This window comes from Triturus cristatus, chromosome 9 (assembly GCF_964204655.1).
Source record: "Triturus cristatus chromosome 9, aTriCri1.1, whole genome shotgun sequence".
Lineage (NCBI taxonomy): Eukaryota > Metazoa > Chordata > Amphibia > Caudata > Salamandridae > Triturus > Triturus cristatus.
Window position 1 is genome coordinate 49063342 of NC_140592.1, and position 17264 is coordinate 49080605.

The 17264-nt window shown below is 44.8% G+C and overlaps 1 protein-coding gene across 1 annotated transcript in view; it reads left to right on the forward strand.

Annotated features, from left to right (window-relative positions):
* The window catches only part of LOC146797362 (solute carrier family 26 member 6-like), a 230667-nt gene extending 214170 nt beyond the window's left edge, over nt 1–16497 (forward strand). The window contains exons 18-19 of the mRNA XM_085627593.1: nt 8758–8894; nt 15428–16497. Of these exons, the coding sequence (XP_085483719.1) occupies nt 8758–8894; nt 15428–15451 (161 nt within the window). The 3' untranslated portion in view covers nt 15452–16497. The remainder of the gene's footprint in view (nt 1–8757; nt 8895–15427) is intronic.
* The last annotated feature ends 767 nt before the right edge of the window (nt 16498–17264 follow it).

Consider the following 17264-nt stretch of genomic DNA (forward strand, 5'->3'; position numbering starts at 1 on the left):
GCAACGCCACTCTTCACAGCTCTACTCCACGCAACCCCACTCCAAGCACAGACACTCCACACAATGGCACTCCACGCAACAGCACTCCATGCAGCAGCACTCCACACAGCAACACTCCGCTCCACTCAACACCTCTCTACAGTGCACCACTCTGCTCCACACAACACCACTCCCCGTAGCGCCGCAGCACTCCACGCCGCCGCACACCACTCCACAAACTTCACAGATCTTGCATCATATTCCTTAAGTCCACTCCACTTTAGCCACTTATACTTTCATTAAGTACCACTATCTCTAAATACTATAATCCTTTACCAATAAACAACCTACCACATAATGACATTACCCGAATACAGTCCACACAGCACACAAATACACTACTAAAAAAATAAAAAGATATTTCCACTACACAACACATACACACAGACACTACATTAAAAAACAACACATACGTATAAAACATTACCATTTACAACGCCAACAGCCCTAACTCTAAAAAATGCAAGACCTATTGCATTGAAATTGCTTGTTTAACTTTTGTTAAAGAGAAGCACAGCAACTCGCAGACCCGGTAGGAAGAAGAGAGGCGAAGGCAATTACTGGTGTGCAACAAATTCGGTCACAAAACCTCAGGCGCTCCTGATCTTGACTTCCCTCCCCCAGAGAACCAGCACTGCCAGGTTCTATAACTGGCTCAAGCGCCTCTCTCCCCACTGCTCTCCAAGTAGGTGCTACGTTAGCGATTGATCGCCTCCGAAGGCCAGTGAGCCACAGTCCTTTGCACTTAATGTTTCAATGGAAGGCTGTGTTCGTCTCTTCAAACCTGCACTGACTGGGTTATGTCTTGATCTTTTTGCAGTCTCGCTACAGACTGATTCCGCTGTGTGTCGCAGACTGCGTTGTATGCGTGCGACACCAAGTGTTCTTTGTATCACCCCTTCCTCCTTCATAGAAGACTTTCTTGTCTACTTCAGTTCCCTTCTCTGGATTGGATGGTTTCCTCCATATTGGTTGTTCCCCCCCCCCTCCCCCCCCCCCCCTCTGTCATAGTAAGAACCTGTGCCAGCATGCCCGATTCAGGGGTCTACCAAGGAATCCCACCCAGGGTTGAAGTGTAACTGGCAGCTTCTAACTCGTCACTTCCATCCCTACCTCAAAGGTGCTCCGTTCATCTCCCTTATAAAGGTCCTCTATCTTCTTCCATCCTTGTTCGAGGTCGCTTTTGCCTCTTTATGTGGGGTCTGCAATGTCTGAAGGCCAAAGAACGGAGCTCGTTCTCTTTGCCCTAATAATTTTGCTTGAAGCCCAGTCCTACAACCACAACATTAAGATTATCGAGCAGTGGCACCCTTTAGTTTCCTGAACCATATCTAGACATCGTGTCGTCACTGCCATTTTGCTTATGGCATTGCTCCCCATCATGATAGGGATTCGCAGATTCCCTCAATGACCCGCTCCATGTTCAATTCTACACATGTGTTTACTCCACATGTTGCGTGTATGCTTAGAAATTTCAGTGCAGACATCCGCCATTTTAGTTTGGGAAACCTTTCCTATGATCTGCCCACTTGCATAATGGAAAAATACTGCATTTTGACCAATTAGTGTGCAGCCCCAATATGGACCGTATTCATCCACGGTGCTCCATAAGTCTGGGACAGAGCCTTCAGAGTCTTTATTATATGCCTGCATGTCATCGGCATACTGCGAAACTACATGTAGAGCCGCACCTATCGTTATTCCCCTTTTTTTCTCAGTTTGGTTTGCAGCATAAAAGCCAACTGTTCTGCTTCCAGTGCAAACAGCAGCAGTGATAATGGGCAACCCAACGAGTGCTATGCTCGAAGGTCCATTTGCAGGGACCTCCTAACTCATTTTCACCCATGGTCGGCATCTTGTAAATAGCTGTTGGATCTAACTGACCAGATTAGTGGTTAGGCCGTGTTTCTCCAGGTCTTGCAACATAATGGTGAATCAAAGGCTTTCTTGACGTCGAGGGCGGCCACGTTGTATTTCCCTTCGATGTTCTCTAGATAGAATTGTACTTGGGCCTCTGGTGCAGGCCGTGTAAGGCATTATGAGTGCTTTACAAAAAAAGAATGAGGCAATATGAGGACGCACCTATCACTATGGTGGGTTTATAAGTACAAAACAGCGGGGCACGAATCTGGAAGACCAGTCACCTTAATCTTCCACACAGGAGAAAACGCTGTAACTTTTACCAGGACAAATGACTCAGCATCCACTAATTATCACAACAATGCACAAGTCAACTAGGCACAGTTGTATGATTGTGTATGGCATTACTGTTAGTGAGGAATCCTGATTGATCTGTGTGGACCAGGTCTGGTGACACCTTCATCACTGTGATTCTGGTGTCCAGTAGGATCATCAAGAGTGGCCGGTAGGACTCAAAACATTCAGGGTATTTACCTTGTTTTGGTACCATTACAATCATCATTTCCTCCATATTGTTCAGAAGGCAGCCGCTTTCCACTGCTTCTTTCCAAATCATACAGTTAAAAACCCTTGCCATCAACTAACAACATCATGAGTACATCAAGCCATGGGTGTCTGTATCCATCGACTTAGGACAGGGCTTATCGGGTACCACGGGGGCGTTCATATTAAGCAGGCAGATCTTTTGACCATCTAGCACTCTGTGCACAATGACATATCTACCACGTGTGTCACGCACCATGGACTGGACCTTCTGTATGCTAGTAGACCTTGGCCAATTAATCCTCAGTTACACCGCCTTCCATTTCATCTACCTACACTGCTCTTTGCTGCACCATCCTCAAGCATTCAGTGTATAAATCACTTCCATCTTCCCCTTAGGGACCAGCAACCTCTCAATAATATCTGCTTCTACTTGAACTAAAATAGCTCTCTAAACTTCCACCCAACCGAGTACCATCCCCACCCGCCCAATCTACATTATCCACTCAGTGTATTACTTAGTCCAGGCAAATCACCCTCCACCATTCGGCAGCAGCGGGAGCATCTGTGCCCCCACCACCCGAGTTCTCTAGGGATTTAGAGGGGGGTGGGGGTGGCACTCAGCAGCCAACAGTCATTTAGCCCTCTGTTCTGCTCATGTCACCTGCCCCTCTACCCATGTCTGCACGCATGCTTCTTGGTGTCCACTTCTTTACAGAGTTACTTCTCCAAACTCAAACTTGATTCTTCATTCAGCAATATTCTGCTGATCTGTGACATTTCGTTGCCCCCCAGTTCTCCAGCTCAACTGTGTTGTGCAGCTGGTTCCTTCTCTCAGGATGCATCATCACCCTGGGCTTTGTATGTCTGTGGAGTCACTTGTGTGTCTCCCAGTTCTCCATCTCATCCTAGGCTGTCTCCTTCAACATAAAAAATGCCATTTACCAATATGGAGTAAATGCACTTCAGCCTGTGGCCCTTATAGTCCATTCTTGCACACCTTGACTACCTCAAAGTGTTAATGTTGACATTGAATAATGTGTGTGCCCATCGTACTGCAATCCTTGGCCATTTCTTGCCCAAGCAGTATCGCATCTCTCGCTCTAAAATATAGGAATGGGACCATCACTGCTCACGGAGAAGCCCCGGGGTTGGAAGGAGGTACCAGCAGCCGATGGGCTCTCTCAATGGAGATCACTATGCTAGTCCTCTGGGTATCACAGTTTCCGGGATCCATTGCTCAAAATTTTTTGCCCCTCTCTGGAAATTCCAGAAAATGTAGATTATTGTAACATGATCTACCTTTGGCTTCCTCCACTAATGCTCAGCTGCTGTTTGCCTGTAGCTTAATGACTGTATTATGCATCACCAGCATTTTACCCCCGATGGTGCCCGCCACCACCTTTTTTTCTCTTCGTCCTTACCTCGGCCCACTCAGGTTAGCGTCATTTTTCAGCCGACGCAGTATCAAGTGTATGTTGAAATGCAGCTGTTCAGTCGGCTGCAGCCTTCAGGATGTCCCCTACCATCGAGGGTTTGCGTCTTCCTGTACGCTTTTGGGCGCTTCTGCATGTTCCTCTACCCAGGCATGTCTTGAAATAATTTGTTGTCTCGTTGGTCTCTGACATTCTTAACTATTGCCCTTTGTGTCCTGTTGGCTCCCAGGCCTCCCGTCTCGTGCAGGTGATCCCAGGCTTCCCATGGCTCTATTACCCTTCCCTGCTTGTTCTCCTTCCGCAGTTCTTCTCCATGCCGTAGTGGCCGCTTGTCTGCTCTGCAGTAGCCAATAGCGAAGTCCGTTTTACAGGGGCCAGGAGGAATAACCTCAGCCTACTTGTGTCCGGTGGCATTTCATGGTTTGCCTCCGATGGCTCTCTTCCCACTTTGGACTCCACTGCGGGTACCGGCTGATTCTACCAGACGCTCTCTTCATGGCCGCTGTGTCTCTGGGTTCTCTCCAGCCGGCAGCGCTGTTAGTATTTAGCGGCACTGTTGGCTTCTGCGGGCAACATTTGCCAGACCAGCTTCATCTCCATCACTTCTTCTTGGTGGGCCTGGTGCCATTTTGGTGTCTTTTCCCAGCTGTGGGGTTTCTCATGAGAATCCTCCTTTTTCAGGTGGGCTCCATCTGTTGTAGTGCAGACCTCTCCAACCGCCCGTGGGGTTATTCTTCTATCCCACTGGTCCAACGCAGCTGAGGGCGCATTGTTTCTCAGCATCTGCTTGCACATCCAAAGGGCCTGTGGAACTTTTTTGTTTTAGCTCATGTCGGCCATCTTGCCGTCCGCACTCCCCAGCTGTAATTAACTGTTACCACAGAGTAGTGATTCATTTAACTAGCGATGTCAGAAGAGGACTGTAATAAGAACATGAGAGGCAGACGTTGTACGTGGGGGTTACAGGCTGCCTTTTGGTTCATACATGCATTTTCAACATGATACCCTACACTTTTAGAGTGGATTGTTTTTCAACAAAGCTGTTTCTGCGGGTCCAATAGATTCAACACTGCATCAGGGTGTAACTCCTCACAATGACCCAATTCTGCATCTTTAGCAAGGGATATTCTGATATTGGTTTTTGATGATCTGGGGCATTAGAGGAATATTATAATAGGCTCAAGACAAAGTAAACAGTCTTAAATGACTGATTAACTGGGCCGTGAAAGGCTCCCCTGACCGCTTTGTCGTTTCTCTTTAATGTTTAGCGCCCACAGACAAAATGCGTGACTTTGGGCCGGCTCCTTATTTTTCCATGGGATTTGACAATTTGAAGATGAGTCTTCCAGGCATCTTTGTTAAAAAGATTACATACTTGTTGATAAGACAGTACATAAACAGAAGATCACACACGAACATGGCACTTCTATTATGGTTTTATGGCTCTTTCTTCATGCTCAACAATTTATGTTGAATAAGCATCGATCCTTTATGTCGAAACTTTTAACATGAGACAAAATCCACAGAGTTCGTCAGCTAATTTCTGAACAAATTTAATGTTTAATGAATTATATTTTTTGTATATATTATTTAATAATTGCACAGTTTTCACAGTATCTATACGAATTGACCCGTGTGGATTTTGTAATACCACGGGAATGTGCGTGGTTTTTTATTTTTTATATGCCCTCTAACCATGGTAAAGAGGATTTACCCTTTCATTCTTGGGTACTTAAATACGACGTCAAGAGAGCTGTACATAACTTGTGCATAATATGTGAGTTGTTCTTTGAATTAGCATATAAAGAATCTCTGAATGAATACAAACATGCATTTACAAAAAAGCCGCCTCCCTCGTGTACAACACCTGACTCCATTTCCCTCCAGCCAGCCTCTGTGAGAAACGAATGCATAATAAACGAATGAAATCATTTGAAAGCTGCGAATCCAGTTTCCCCGCAGATCTCATGACAGTCTGCTTCCTTCCTCTCCTTATAGACATTCTTTGCCATTTTCCGCTAGACATTTTAAAGACCTCACAACCTGGCTCAGGGTCCAATTCTTTTAAACGTGGCACATTCATTCCCCCCTGAAAAAAAGCCCTCTCGGTCGACCAAACTTGCTCTTCTTCCTCCTGCCCAAAGACCCTCCTACCAGCATCGGCTACATTTCTTCCTCCTGCCCAAAGACCCTCCGACCAGCATCGGCTACATTTCTTCCTCCTGCCCAAAGACCATCCTACCAGCATCGGCTACATTTCTTCCTCCTGCCCAAAGACCCTCCGACCAGCATCGGCTACATTTCTTCCTCCTGCCCAAAGACCCTCCGACCAGCATCGGCTACATTTCTTGAATCCTGCATGGCCAACTCTGTCATATCCTGGAAACACACTTGATGATTCTCAGGTAGGCTTTTTGCCCCAGGAGGAGCACTGAACTAGTTCTCATGGCCGTTCTAGATGATGCCTGCCTTAACTCTGTTGGCGACCGTGCCACTGTCGGCGGCATTTGACACGGACTACCATTCACTACCGCAGTTAAACCTTCAAACGTCTGCCATAGAGCATGTCCTATCCAGGGACCATTCCTTTCTACGTAGCTGGACCCAGGGTATGTCTCTGGGCAATTCCTGTTCCGCCTTTTCTCTTTGTACCTGAGAGTTCCAGCTAGGCTCCATATTGCCCCCCGATCTGTCAATCAATCAATAGTATTTACAAAGCGCTCCTAATTACTCGCGTCTGGCCCTATATATGCGACTTGCCATCCTTCGTCATCGTTTTGGGCCTTGACTTCCTCTTGTGTCAGACATTCAGATTCTGTTTGAACTCTCCCCGCAGCAACACATCTCCACTCCAGAACTGCCTTTCTAAAATTAAAGACTGGATAGATGGCCATTGGCGAAAACTAAACAGACAAAACAGAATTGATTCTAGTCGAAATCAAAAGCCATTTGATATGGTCTCCATAGTTTTGGCCAATGGAATTTGGCACGTGTCCTAAACTTTGCAACTCAGTCAAATTACTTGGAGTCAAACTTATTATTAAAATTAAAATGGCTTCCTAAATCTCTCTGGCCTCAACTGCTTTTATGTTTTGTCTTCGTAAATTACAGAACATTGTCCTTTATTTGACCATAGAATGCAGACGTGCGATGTTTTGATTACTGTAATAGCAGCATTCTTTGAATAAGTGTTGGTTTGCCTGACCACCTCGAGCCATCCAGAATAGCTTCTTGTCTCCCCTTCACTGCTCCAGCTTGAGGTGGGATTACCTCTAAATCTCTGTCATCCATTGTGCTTCCTCCCCTGTGATCTCCAATTCACATCTAAGCACATCACTCCCTACATTTCCACTCATCACCTACACCAAACCTCCTGAGTGTTCCAGTTTTGTGAGAGTTCATATAAGGCAGCTGTGCCTTGTCCATACGCGGCCCTTGTCTCTGGGCTCCTGCCCCCACTAACTCCTCGAACTCTCTTCTCATATTAGATCAGATCCAGGCATATGACCTTCCCACGAGCTCCACATGACCCTCCACCCTATTTTGTTTATTGTATCGGTTTCCCAACCATTACCAACATGCAATCCTCGGAGCTAAGAGACTCCTCTGATGATCGCGCTCTATACAAAAATATAATAACCTAACAAAACGTAACTTTCAAAAGCATCACCATACAAGGCTCGTATATCTCTAGTGGACGTCGGCAGATGAACATCAGATCCATTTCAGTAAGGCAAGACGCTCTTCGACTCTGACACGTCACTAGTTTATATCCTTCTCTGAAAGTTTATACTGGTTCTTTTTCACTCCTACCATTAATTCACAATGTTATATTCTTTGTAAGGCTGTCTTTTGTACTCTGGAGCTATTTTATGAACTTATGTGTTTCCATCATAAAAATATAAGACTGACTGAGAGCAGCAGAACTTGCCATTCTCCGGACCACTAAACTTAGTCCAGTTTGTATGATGGAACAACGCATGCGATTACTTCGCATGCCTTAATAACGCGGTCTTTACCATGACCTCGTCTTTAATATGCATGCTTTACCCATCATGCCTTTACTACGAAAAGGCATGATGGGTAAAGGTAAATGAGTAGTAAAGGTTGCATCCCAGCCTCCCTCCCTGAGCTCTAAAACCCGGCCCGTAGACATAAAACTACCCCAACCCCAGCCCTTAAAACACCCCAGCCCCCCCCCCCCACTCTGAGCCTTAAAACCCAACCCTCAGCCCTTAAAACTACCCCAACCCCAGCCCCCCCCACTCTGAGCCTTAAAACCCAACCCTCAGCCCTTAAAACTACCCCGAACCCAGCCCTTAAAACCCAACCCTCAGCCCTTAAAACTACCCCGACCCCAGCCCCCCCACTCGGAGCCTTAAAACCTAACCCTCAGCCCTTAAAACTACCCCGAACCCAGCCCTTAAAACACCCCAGCCCTCCCCCCCCCCCCCGAGCCTTAAAATCCAACCCTCAGCCCTTAAAACTACCTTGACCCCAGCTCTTAAAACACCCCGGCCCACCCCACACTAAGCAACCAGGTCCTTTCCTTACGTGAGTAGACTCTAAACTCCGGTGCCTTTTCTATTACATGGTGCACATGTTACGCTTTGGCTTGCATATCTACTCTACTGCTGTCGCTATTAGTCATGATGGCTCTCGACTACACGTTTCGCCCCACTGTTGGCAGACACGCCACTGAGTCTGCAAGCAGTGGCGACCCTGCTCTGTACATAATTTTGTTTGACTTTCCATTTAGAGAAAAGTAGCCCATCCCACTTCAGTACACATGAGATGCTGCCTCCATATTCTTTGATTTTATTAATGTGAAAAAAATATTCATGGAATTCTGAAATTAACAGTTTTATTCTTAAAACAGAATCCGTGATTAGGCAACTTGAGATGGGCAACTTGTTCAGCAAAGTCATCACTAAGGCAAAACTCTTCCCCTCAGTCCATGACGCGGTCACTTGTCTCTCGAGAGAGGAAGAACAGTTTATGATGCAGGAAATAAAGGTAAGTTCACGATAGTACATTTTGATGGTTTAACTTACCTCAAAGGCATTTAATGTAGTAAAAGAATCTGTGTTCGAATTCAGTCTGTGTAAGAGTGGAGGCCTTGCTATCCAATCATTTGTGACTTACGTAAACTTGTTAACAAATAAATGTCAAAGACTAATTGGCAGCCTGAGCCAATCGAAAGTAAGAGTTCAAATTCACTGTCCAATTGTTAGTGACTGTTTTTTTTGTATTTATAAAGTTTTATATGGCGCGAACGTCACCCGCGAAGGTATCAGAGCGCTTTACAGTATAAAAACATAAATGGATGAGGTGGTATACAAGCATTCGAATGTGTCATTTCGTACAAACGAGATATATAATATATGGATGACAAACATAGGGGACCGGGAATCTACAGGACAATGCACAATATACAGTTATTGAGCATTAGGTGATTATGCTAACAAACAAACATATAATATACTCCTTCTATATACAATGGGTATAAAGTATATAGATAATAAATGCGACCCGAGGCCAACTAAGCTTTACACTACATACAGTTATTGAGCATTAAGTGGCTGTGGTATTAATCTTACATACAGTAGGCTCGTACATTCCACCAGAGATGGCATTGATATGCGGATCTTATAGGTGACTCGGGGTCAGCCTAGAATTAAGACTTAGGACGTGCATTTGTTCATTAGTAGTATTTTTACTTCTTTTTTGAATGCGGTAAAGGAAGGGATTCCACGTACCACTGAAGGTAAGGAGTTCCAAATATTTGGTGAAATCCCCGAGTAAGCTCTGCAGCCAGTTCTCTTATGAAAGGATTGAGGTTTCAGAAGGAAAGTACTCGCATTTCGAAGTTGCCTGCATCCTCCCGATCGTTTTAGCTTTAGAGCTAAGTAACTGGGTGTATCGTTATGTATTGCTTTGTGGTCATGCAGGTGTATTCTTGCTTCGTAAGGCAGCCAGTTCAGGGCTTTCAGGGTCGGAGAGATGTGACTATTACTTCTGGTTCCTCATACCAGTCTAACTGCAGCATTAAGTGATGCCCTCAGCGGAGCCAGCTTGTATTTGGGGAGACCACAAAGAGTGGTGCTTCCAAATATGAAGATCCATTCAAAGGCGAGAGTGGAAACTTGCTAGCCAATCAGTGGTGAGTTACCTCGTTGAGTTCACAAATGGCTGTCAGATCACTCACCGGTGCAGCAGGATATAGTATGGCACATATGGCAATAAAAGGTGAATGACCTGCAGTACAAAACGATACAAAAGAGTGTTGTGGGAGGCAGGGCTTTTCATACAAAATATGCATGGGACATACAAGCCAGGGCTGCTTGTAAGCCAACATGAGTACGCGAATACATTAAGGAATGCGTGACAGGCTTACAAATTTAGATATGAACTGTCTGAATGGTAATGCTAACAAATGTGAGCTTGATGTGCGTATTTTACACGAAATATGACAAATATTTATGTTAACAGAGCAGAGAAAAAAAGCTTTGTGTTCTCTTGTTTACATATCCTCACAATCACAAGCTCTTTTTGCATTCTGCTAATACAACTTGGAAGGAAGCAGCGACTGTACCTTTGGTTACCTTCTGTGCGCTTCTGCAAAAGAAGCATTGGTAGCACCAAGGTAACCATATTAGAGCTGAGCAGGAGTGCCCCTCCACTCCTCTGAAGGATTCATTGTGGTCTGAGATGTATATAGAAGCCAGAATCAGGAAAGGGCAGAGTCCATGGACAGGGTGCTGAGCGGAAGTGCTGAAACTGAATTCAAACTGAAAACCCAGCAGTGTCATAAGGTATGCAGGAAAACCTACCTTCATCCATTGGCGTAATGAAGCTTAGCTTGACAATATTGCCATATAGCTAGACGTCTGGCAGCAATCTATATAAACTAGGTAGGGTTTAGATGAACGGACTAGGGGTGTGAAATGCAATGTGTTTGTGGCATTTCTAGCTGAAATCTGCACTTCCTACTTTTGTATTCTCATCCTGTTTGCCATGTTTTTAGGCTCCTAATACATGGTATCTAGGTGGACATAGTATAATACCAGTACTTGTGTGTGCATCTACTGTTTTCTGCTAAGTTGGGCGGGCCATGTATAATATCCCGTGCTCATAAAAGATTCTTGGTCAGGTTTAGTCAAACTCCTAACATTCCCTGACTAAAAGAGTATAACTGAGCAGAGAGTGGATTGTCCTTTTCTCCGAAAAGGTATGAGACATAGTTTCTTTTGTGACTCACTGGAACGACTGTGTGTGCCCCCAAAATTGTGGAGAACGTAAGTTGGCACAGCTCATCACGAAGTGTGGTAGAAGATGGGATTGTGGCACAGTTGATCAGAAGCTACCAGCCCAGGTCCTCTCTGACCCAAAACACAAGCCACCAAAGACTGGCTACAGCCTATCTGGGCCTCTTCACTCAGGCACAGCTTGGTTCCAGTGGTGCATTGAGCATGAGACCCATGTCTGGGCATACCCGTCTCACGTAGCGCGTCACAATGAATCTTACAAATATTTGATGGAATGAATGCTTGACTTAATCTCTGCCACTAGTAATTACTCGGGCAGCATCCCAGTCCATTGCCATGCCATTGGAAATTAGACCCAGCCTTATGCAAATCAGCCTTGGCCCTGCTCCAATAGGAACAGCCGAGCCCGAACTGCTAAGGTTCTCTCTGAACCAGAACGTAAGTAACCTAAGACCAATTGCAGTCTATTAGGGTCAGGTGTAGTTTGGTTATTTCACATGGCATGAGGGAGGGAGGAGGGGTGCACACTTTTAATTTCACTTAAAGCTTCAAAAATCCCTGCACGTGCCCTGATGTCAGAGTACGATAAGGAAAGAAGTATAGTTAAAGTGTTTGCTTAAAACCCATGCTGGCAAATTTTGTTAAAAATATAGATTGTCCCATTTTACTCCTGCCCAACTATATCTGATCAAATCATTTCCACTGTAAGTTTGTGATTTTCCCAGCTCTGCACCCTGAGGTGGATTCTGAATTAGTTTTCCCTTGCTTAAACATCCAGATCCGGAATGCATTTATTTCAACAAGATTGGACCCTTGTAATGCTGTTTACCTTGCGTTGCCTACTAAACCGGTGAAGAAAATCCAGCTCCAGTAACATTCCGTGGCACGGCTCATCATCAGCCTAAAATGGTCTGCTTCCACCTGCTTAGCTTTGGCTTCTGGGCACTGGATTCCTGAACAGCAGAAGATTATTTTTAAATCATTGTGCCTGTCACATACAGCTCTTTGTGCTCAGTCTAACAAGCCTCTTTCTGAGCACATTCTGACATATAATCCAAGAAGGCTAAGATCCCAGACCTCCTTCTGTGTCAGTACCCAGGTATCAGCAGGTCACCCTGGGAGGCAGGGCTTTCTCTGGTACTGCTACCAGGGGCCGGAACTCTTGACCGTTCCCTCTTCACTTACAGGCATCTTTAGTGCTATTTAGAAAACTATTCAAGACCTGGAAATAGCTTTCATCTTAGTCTGTGAGGTTTTTTGGGTGAGTTTTGACCGGGCAGTCCATTTTTGACCATTGCGTCCAGGTATCCGCAGGTGTTAGCTTGTGCGTTACAAACACAGATGCACTTTCAGTGATGCCAGGGACTTTCTGCGAGGTTCTGAGCACAGACCCCCGTGTGGCGGCGCTTGAAGTGAGGCAATCAAGATCTGAAGTTGGGGCATGTGAATGTTGCTGATAATGAGAAAGGAAATGGATAGTGCGGGTGAGTGCTGGGGACAGTGGAAGTTGAAGGAGGTTGTCGGGGCGGAGAGGAAAAAGATACCAGTAGCAAGAAAAAGAGAAGGGAAATATTGTGGATGGGGAGCAAAGGTGAATCTAGCTATCCGTGGGGCAGGGGTGAATCTACCTATCAGAGGGGAGGAGAGAATCTAGCTCTATCAGAGAGGCGGGGTGAATCTAGCTCTATCAGAGAGGCGGGGGTGAATCTAGCTCTATCAGAGAGGCGGGGGTGAATCTAGCTATCAGTGGGGCAGGGGTGAATTTAGCTATCAGAGGAGTGGGGTGAATCTAGCTATCAGTGGGGCAGGGGTGAATTTAGCTATCAGAGAGGCGGGGGTGAATCTAGCTATCAGAGAGGCGGGGGTGAATCTAGCTATCAGAGAGGCGGGGTGAATCTAGTTATCAGAGAAGTGGGGGGAATCTAGCTATCCGTGGGGCAGGGGTGAATTTAGCTATCAGAGAGGCGGGGTGAATATAGGTATTAGGGAGGTGGGGGTGAATCTAGCTATCAGTGGGGCGGGAAGAATCTAGCTATCAGAGGGGAGGAGGGAATCTAGCTGTCCGAGGAGTGGGGTGAATCTAGCTATCAGTGGGGTGGGGGTGAATCCAGCTATCTCGGTCTCGCCTTTGGAACCTTATAAGTATTTAGCTATGCAACAGTCTCATAACTAAATACTTATAAGGTCCCAAAATCGAGACCTATTGGCTATGCAAAGCGGCCATGCGTCCGCGAAAGTGATTGCGATCCGAAAATGAAAGTAATCGTGGTAAAGCGCGAAAATGAAAGTAATCGCGGTAAATCGCGGCGCGCGCGCCCGCGCACATGCACTGTAGCTCTAGGCTGGCCTGGTAGCAATTTTTGGAGCACTCTCAATAAGTCTCGCCAGACCAGCGCATGTGCTGGGTCAGGCGAGACCTAAAAAATGACATGAGTTGTAAGACGTTGGAGGGCAAGAATGCAACAAGCTGTTTCGGATTGTTTACAGACAAGACGAGAGAAACAAAAAAAAAAAAGCATGCCACAAACGTATGCAGCTAGGGAAACATAACAAAGTGGAAACAGTAAACGCTGTGCAGCCTTTATCAAAAGAAACAAAAGTTCCAGCCTCCAAAGCAGATGAGAATGAGTACTTGGGCCTTTGGAAACTGATAAGAGAAATACCGAAGGGAGAAAAGTCTGCAACCAATAAAACAGAGGTACAGTAAAGTGGCAAGCAAACCTACCAATAAGAAGAGGAGTCCCTTTTAAGATATATCGAATACAATAGATTTCACAAGCACAGTACAAGCGCTGTGTGGCGAAACCTAAAAAAGTCTATGATATCTGCTTGTGGGGGACATTTTTGTAAGGGAAGATGTGTTGGTTACTGTGCACGCATAAGGGTCAGTGCAGCTGATAACCAATGAATGAGACGCAATGTTGTGGAAGTGCGCACCAGAAATGAGTGCCATAGTGATGGAGCCTGGGTTGGGGACATTCAACTATTATTACCACTGCTGTTAGGTCAGATGAGCACACATAGCTGCTTAGGAAAATAATGTATTAATAATTACACACATTGCTTCAATTCAAAATAGTGTATTACAATGAACCTGGTGCATTTAGATGTATGGCCTAAATAGTGTAGTCTTTTTTAATAGTAAATTATCCAGCCAGAAATGGAGTGGGAGTCCTATAGACTAAGGACTGTGTGCACTATTCTTAAACATTTTTCTTCAGTAGAAGGGGGTCTCACTCCCTTGGTTTCCCAAGGCTGACTTCTTGTTGACCTTGAAACCTATCATACAAAAGACTCTTCAAAGCAGCATAACCTAAAAATCGGCAAATAGTAGCAGAAATATATTTATAAATTACCATAGTGCCTCCACACCAACTAATCGCCTCTAGGCACTATGCGGAACAGATGGGAGATATTGTCACATTTCCAGAAGGTTAAATACATTGGAGGAATAAAACAAGGAATTGACTTATATTATGCAATTTAAAGAAAATTATTTTGATGCTTTCGTATGTATATAACCTACAAATAAACCTAATATATAAAATGTTGCTTATGACAACAGTTTACTATAAATATTAATAACTCTTCCTTGGATTATGTCTCTGTAAATAAAACTTTTCATTTGTTACACAAAAGCCTTATTCAAAATGCCATATATTATTTTTCTGGTTTCAAAAAGCGAACTAGTGTGGCAGGAAAGTATAGCTTTACTGGTTCTATACATTAAACAGCACTTCACACTGATCAAAGCCTCAGGTGAGTTTCATGTCATGCTGAACTTGAAATGTGTCTCTTTGGCACTTAATTAATCCGCTGTTTACTTTGATGTGGTCTGCCTATACATACTGTCATATGATATACCACCTTCGAGTTTGGAATGTTTGAACAAACGACGATGACTAAACTTATAAAATAAAACTAGCTTGGTACCAGTGCTTTTGAAAAACAAGCAAGACCCACATCCCTGGTTCCTGCAGCACCCAAATAGATGTGACATGAATTTGGGGTGTTCGGGCAGGTGCGGACTGGTTGCTCGGCCTGCGGTGTCTTCTCCAATCTCTTCAGGGTTCCATGACCTACCTTCTCGCTTTGTAGAAATATTCCAGTGTTTGGATTTGCTGTGTATGGAAAGAAGCCGATGTATGTGCTACAATATTTATTGTACTCTCTCGCATTCTTAGCTTCTATGGTTTCTTGCATTAGCATTGCATTAGCATACGACTTGTAGGATTTACTCATGGTCTTTCTACAAAATCCTCTCCTTTTTTTTTTTTTCAGGACCTGTCAAATACGAGAATGTAACCCGCGAATGAACCAATCATCACATGAGGGGAATCCGAGTGTCTCCATCGTCAGGTTTGTGACGTTGACTGAAGACCAGCCAATGGGAGTTGTTGTCACCACCCTGGATGGCTCCATTTCCTGTGAAGATGTGAAGGCGTTCCTGAGCCGGAACAGAGGACCAGTTTGGCTACTTCATGGCTGCATCAGCCGAGTATATCTGTGCCCAGTGGCACGTGCACATTGTCTTTCTTGAACCGTGCTCTTCAAATGATCACTTGGAGCTAGATTCTGCGCTCGTTCAGCTGTAAAAACATGGTTTTTACTGTAAGGTTCAATCCAAAGAAAGGTATGCTGTTCCTCAAGGGTTAGCATGATAAGTAAAGAGGGAGATATCTAAGAATGCACCTCACTAAATGGCAAGGAACAAAAGATCTCCGCCAAAGAGCCCCTCATTGGGTGCCCATATTGCAGCACCAACCCAACGAGGAGCAGGCCCAATGATGAAGCATGACACCGAGCTGGCTGGGTGTGCGAGGGCCCTAGTTTCCGAAGAAGGGAAGTCCCCTTCCGGACCCACATTATTGGTTTAAGGTTTCGGGTATAACTGTCCTCCCGGTTTGCATTCTTGTACATCTCTCTTTACTTGTCATGTTAACCCTTGAGGAACAGCACACCTTTCATTGGATTGAATCTTGGGGGCCTGTATTCTGGACCTCTCCAAAAGCCCCAAGCCCCTTCCTTTGTTGATTATTTTATTTTACTGTAAGGTAGAATATCTGCTATTGAAGATCAGTGGGGCGATTCATTCTATTTCAGGTGAAATAACACTGATATCACATAGGAATATAGCTCCTCTGCTGCTGCACTTCCTTCGGAGCAGGACCTTGTCAACGCCTCCGACACTGAGAGGCACCGTGGACCGTACTCCACTAGACCATATTGGGTACGTTGATTCAGTTTACTGCCAATGACATGAACTTGAAAGCAGCACTTTACTCTTGTCCATCAAGATTTAAATGTCCTGAATAATTTACATTTGATTAAACTAACTTTTTAAAATCGCCTTTCCCCTTTGGTGCTTTGTGCTATTACTTAGCAAGACCTGTTGCTAAAGCGTTGATGTCTCCTACACGTGAGGGTATTTGGTGTTCTCCAGTTTGAATTGGAGGTTCATTGAGTCCATGACCACCCTGTGATGGGTTAGAACCAGAAAGTACTTGAAATCCCAGAATGCAGCAGCAAGGGCCATGTGTTAATAGGGTTGGTTTAAGAAATTATACTTTACACATCCCCCAAAACCACACTCATTTACTGGTTGCATGCATCCAACTGTGAGAATTAAGTTGTGAGGCGTGTCGGCGTGGTAAATTTAATATCATTTGGATGCAGTTGCAAATAAAATATTGGATGCTGAAACAAACAAAAATGAAGCATCAGGGAGATGAGATTCCTGATTGTACCAGGGTCAGGTGGGAAGCAAGGACACACACCAGAAAATGCAATTTCCACAAAAGTTCAAGCTCTGTTTTCGGAAAACAAAATCCTATCGTCCCTAAAAAATGTGCTTTTCTGGTTAACCTAGGAACAGGCGAGGGGTCTGAAATATGAAGAAAACCCAGCACTGTTAAAGTACTTCAAGCGTGCCTAATGAACCGTTCAAATAAAATCACCAAACAGGACTCATGAAGCACAGCTAATCACCAGTGAGGGTATCCAGGCTCTGACAACCTACTGCTTTTTATTCAATTCTATTTTTTATTTTTAGAGTTTTATATAGCACAAACTAGACCAGAGAAATCGGCTATCAGAGTGCTTTACATGAGCACCAGTT